The sequence below is a fragment of the Macrobrachium nipponense genome, chromosome 4 (assembly GCF_015104395.2).
Source record: "Macrobrachium nipponense isolate FS-2020 chromosome 4, ASM1510439v2, whole genome shotgun sequence".
NCBI lineage: Eukaryota > Metazoa > Arthropoda > Malacostraca > Decapoda > Palaemonidae > Macrobrachium > Macrobrachium nipponense.
In genome coordinates, this window is record NC_061100.1 from 15,669,006 (window position 1) to 15,674,453 (window position 5,448).

General features: G+C 38.5%; 1 protein-coding gene across 1 annotated transcript; it reads right to left on the minus strand.

Moving 5' to 3' along the window:
* Nucleotides 1–2,137: 2,137 nt before the first annotated feature.
* Nucleotides 2,138–4,726, minus strand: LOC135211562 (uncharacterized protein DDB_G0292186-like). The gene is made up of 3 exons (XM_064244862.1): nucleotides 4,678–4,726; nucleotides 2,860–3,850; nucleotides 2,138–2,428 (listed from the first exon to the last, which is right to left on the minus strand). The coding sequence occupies exons 1-3, from the start codon at nucleotides 4,694–4,696 to the stop codon at nucleotides 2,287–2,289; spliced, it is 1,152 nt and encodes a 383-aa protein (XP_064100932.1). The 5' UTR covers nucleotides 4,697–4,726; the 3' UTR covers nucleotides 2,138–2,286.
* Nucleotides 4,727–5,448: the final 722 nt, after the last annotated feature.

The following is a 5,448-nucleotide window of genomic DNA, read 5'->3' on the forward strand; positions in this document are numbered from 1 at the left end:
AGATCCTTGCCAGGGAATGCGGTTTGCTATCTATGATAAATTGGATGACGATGGAATCATATCTCCAGGGATGCATGTCATCATTGGCAAAACTATAACCCTGCCCGATGAGTCGTTTATGGACAAGGTTTTGTGTGATTAGCTTTGCAATCATAGGTAGGGTTTATAATTATTTCCTTGTTTTTGTTACTCTGCCTTCCAACTTAAACCAAAGAGTAGTGTTCTTACGATTAAACCCAAAATAAATTCAAATATAAATTGAAGATTAGCTAATCAGGAAAAGTAATTATTGTGTTGGCGTCACTGAAATCAGCTGATGAGGTGACAAGTGCCAGATTCGACAATCCCGCCAAATAAATGGCTGTTCTATTAACCAGCACGCCTCCCCTTTCTTTGCAAGTAGTTGCACTCGTTTTTTGTTTTTTGTTTTGTGTGTTTTTTTATACAATGACAAAATTTCAGTGACAGCAACTATGCAGAAAAAATAGAAATTCATATATTTCATCAAGATTACGTAATGATATGCTATATTTTGTATGATTGTTAATGATTCAATCCGAAATAGATACAATACTGACGAATCCTGCATTCTATTCAGTTTCAGTGGTGGGCGGGGCTTATTCGCCAGGTTAGTGCAAGTAGACTATAGTACTAAAGACCGCATTGCTACCCAAAAACAATTGACCTTATATTTCAATAATCTATTTATATTTTTCTATCTGTTTGGTGATTTATTCATTTATATTTTTTCTTTTGTAGTATCTGATCTCTTCCTCTTTCTGCATTTCCTACTATCTTCTGTAACTTCTCTCAAATGAACGTCATGTTCTTTGGAAAGTTGAATTTCTAGGCACTGGCTGCTGTAGGCTTGTTCGATGTGAGTAGGTGTTTATGTATTGAGTAATAATGATAAAAATAAGGCAGATCTATACTCTTCCGGAAGTTTCGGTACAAAATCTCAACTTCATTCGATTTCAGGACCCGAAACCAGTTCACTTACTGTCAAGTGAAACAAATGAGTACAATATAGTATTATATAAATAAAAGAGATCACACAGGCAATTTCAGTACATTCTGGAATGCCAACAAAGGAAAGAATATCTTGAATTAAATCCAGCTTTTGTGCACAAGAACATGGATCAGCTGTTGTTCCTGAAGCTGTTTATTGATCACTTTGTACTTAATTCCACATTGAAATCCATTATATTTTATTACTAACTTCTTTTTTCTCACCGTTATCACTACAGTAAGGGGTCGGTTAACTGATTCGCCTTCTCCACTGCCTTCTATTAAAGGCATCATCAGGCATCGTTTATTGTTTGTCAAAGGTGGTTTTTATGACCGCATGCCCTTGCTGTCATCAACCACAGTTATTGGCAGTCCTTTTACTAAAAAGTAAGACTGCAAGGCAGCACTTTCCACAATTATTGGTGGTGGGCCTAGCCTTTTACTAAACAGTAAGACTGCGAGGCTGCAGTTTCCACAGTTATTGGCGGTGGTCTTAGCCTTTTACTAAACAGTAAGACTGCAAGGCAGTAGTTTCCTCGGTTATTGGCAGTAGGCCTAGTCTTTTACTAAAAAGTACAAATGCAAGGCAGCAGTTTCCACAGTTATTGGCGGTGGGCCGAGCCTTATACTAAACAGTAAGACTGCAAGGCAGCAGTTTCCTCGTTTATTAGCAGTAGGCCTAGTATTTTACTAAAAAGTACAAATGCAAGGCTGCAGTTTCCACAGTTATTGGCGGTATGCCCAGCCTTTGGCTAAAAAGTAAGACTGCAAGGCAGCAATTTCTAGAGCTATTGGCAATGGGCCTAGTCTTTTACTAAACAGTAAGACTGCAAGGCAGCAGTTTCCACAGTTATTGGCAGCAGTCTTAACCTTTTATAAAGGTAAGACTGCAAGTTAGCAATTTCCACAGTTATCTAAAAATTAAGGCTGTTGCCTTGCAGACTTACTTTTTAGTCGCCTTTTACGATATGCAGGACCTAGGGTGATAGTATTCTTACACCCCTGCCACACATTTATATTATAACCTTAATAGCTAAGAAGGGAACATTGTTCTATGCTGTTTTATTTTTACCAGTAGCATTGTTTTGCTTTACACGGGCATTGAACTAAAACCCTAGAATATCTTCGTGATTTATTGTAAATAACCATACATTGGTACATCTTGTAGACCCATTTAGCTTACTTGATCAACAGACATCTCTGAATACATAGCATTCGCCTAAGTCTGGGTTATACCCAGGAACCCCAATAATTTTCTCCCATCAGGTCAGGAACCCTTTAGAAATTCCTATCCTCTAAACGACCGAATTGCTCGTTTCTGAAGTAGAAGTTGGCAGCCTCTTGGCAGGGCGTTGCTTCGTACTCTGCTTTGCAGGTCAATTCGTCCTGGTCAAAGACTGTACCTTCTCCGCACATGAAGCTTAAATAAAGAAATAAAGAGAGAAAAGTTAACGAGTTACAGATTCGACATATGTATATATATCTGTCGACCTATATATACATGTGTGTGTGTATCAAAATTAATTGACTGACGAGGACACGTGATAGAAATATTTGGCAAGAGACGAGATATATTTTAGTTACATGAGTCATTAATAAGATTAAATACTCTTATTTTTGTTACCTCTTTTGCTATCAATATATTTTTAGTGTGTTTAATCAGATAGTGTATTGAACGATCAAATATACCCCAGGAATGTTCAATAATAAACTGATGTCATATTTCATCTAAAAGTAACTTCTATTGCTCACAAGGTATTCCTTGGTGCCCAAGTACATTCTCAGCTCACTAGCCAAAGCCTAATGAAGTTAGAATTACCTGTACAAATCAAAATAGTGTTTATTCCTTACCTGTACTGGTAGGTTTCGATCTTGCCGTCAGAGAACAGAGCAGGGTTGCAGACGTGGAACACACGACACGAGTTCTTTTGGTCAGTGTAGTAACCATAAGGTCTGTCGGCGCAGCTGAAGGAGGACGAGATCCTGCCCAGCAAAAGGGTGGCGCCCGACGGCAGGTTCAAAGGCTCGAAGACGCCGTTGACCTCGTCAGTGAACTGGCTGAGGGAGGAAGCCGCGTTCAGCTGCTGTCTGTTGCTGGACTGAGATTGGCCTGTGGATGACACCTGGCTGTTGGTGTTGAACTGGATGTTGTTGTTGTTGTTGTTGTTTACGAACCTTGTTCCAGTGAAGCCAGTTTGCTGGAACTTATTTTCAGCGTTCTGCTGATTTCTGTTTGTCTGGAAGGAAGTTCCAGTTATCTGTTGGTCCTGGAAACGAATAGTGGGGGTCAACTGGACATTGATTGCTGTAAGGCGGTTTGTTCTTGAGTCTTGTTGGTTGTCAGTGAAAGTCTGAGGCTGACTGAGAGAAATTCTTTCATTCAAACCGAATCTGAAGCCATCGTTGACTTGAGACGTACTTACACTGCTTGTAGACTGGAATTGATTGCCACTGCCTTGCTGGAATGCACCAGTGGAGGAGAAAGTGTTTTGTTGGTTTTGTTGAGGAGACTGAGTCTGGAAGGTGTCACGGTTGTTGGTATCAAAAGAATTGAAAGCATTCTGCTGGTTCTGCTGGAAAGATATTCCTCCTGACTGGAATTGGTTATCATTCTGGAACCCAGCCAGTGACTCTGAGTTTCTGTTATTAGAAAGAGAGCTGAACTGAATATTTGAGTTTTGATTCTGGAACTGATTGTTTCTGTTGCTATTAGAAAAACTGGCTCCAGAACTAAATGAGCTCCCTTGCTGGAAAAATCCAGGACCAGCAAGCCTGACAGCTGGACTGCCGAATTCCAGATTCTGCTGGAACTGTTGTCCAGCAGCCAAAACAACCGCAACAGCTGTAAGTAAGTAGAAGAGAAACTAGAGTAAGCGAATCTTTAAAAAATGCATTTATAGTTAATCCTGTTAATTCTCATTAGTTGATTAAAATATGGTTTTCATCCAGAATTGTACATTTTTGGAAGAACCAAAAAAGGCTCTTGGGTTGGTGTATTGAAACTTCAGATTGAAAGTGAGATTAATGAAGAACATTTATACATTTTATTGTCAATCGATAAGTCAGCCTCAGTTGAAATTTTAGGGCTAAAGGCTTTTATTAATTACAAAAGAAATGTCACAAGATATTTATAAAAAAGTCAACTACATTTGTTCCTCCATTTTCTTCCCTGTAGCGCCTTCAAATAGTCTTATTTGTCATCCCAATCTCAATTTGCAGTTCATTAGGCTCAATTCTATCTTAGAATAAGAAGGCGTGATCCGACCTCCATCTTACTCCAGGTGCTTCCTAAAATATACGGTCGAATAGAGCATTGTTTCATCAACGAAAACTAATATAGGTACTCTATTTTATTAGAAATAGTTGTTCCGTACTATTTAATATGCACATTGTTATTTTTCTTTACATTTTTATCCTGATAAATAAATAATTCATATCCTATCGTAAACTTCCTGTATCTTTAACTAATCCTTATAAATAAATAATTCATAACCTATTTCGTTAAAGTTCCTTTATCTTTAACTTCGACACGAAACACGTTTTCAGACCTTTTTAGGCTTTCCTACCACCCCCACCTCCCAGCATCAATAACAACAACAAAGTAGTTTGTAGGCTTACTCCCCTAGTAAGTGAAAAGCAGAAGAAGAGGAAGAAGAAGAAAAGACTCACAAAAGAAGACGACCCTCATGGCTGAAGTTGTAGTACTAGACGCTGAGGAGCCGATGCGTCAACTGATTTCCCGACTCCCACTTGCTCCTCTTATATTCCCCGAAGCCTCATCGGGGAAGGGACCCAAAATCAGGTTCCTAATTAGATCGACCTGGCCTTGTTCTTAGCCGAGGACAACGTCCTGCTCCTCTTCTCTACATGACCTGGAGGATTAAATAACATTTACAGTGGAGTTCACGAATGCAGTGCTCCAAATGAAAAGGAAATTGATGTGCTTTGTAACTGCATTTTTCTGGAAACCCTCGATTGTACTTTTTGTATAATTGGTTACACTGGTATACCTTCTATTAAATTACAAGACATATAGCTATTTCCTCTCTCTCTCTCTCTCTCTCTCTCTCTCTCTCTCTCTCTCTCTCTCTCTGTTGAGACTATTGCAAAGAGGGACAGTTTCGATAGATAGTTAGTTCTTTTATTGACAAAATATACAACTATGAGTACAAATTTGTCCAAAAAGAGACATAATACAAAATATACAAAGTAGACAGTAATCTGTTTTGTTCTTGCAAGTATACATGGTATACAAAGTAAAATACAACCTCAAGTACAAATAACGTAAGCACAAAATATAAAAAAAAAAACTTCCAAAGAGTTAAGTAACAGATTTCCTCCTTTTCTTAAGGTGCAGATGCAAACTTGGAGCCATTTTTCGTCATAGTATCTTTAATTAAGGAAAAAAACAAAGCACAAGAAGACAGACGTACGGATAAC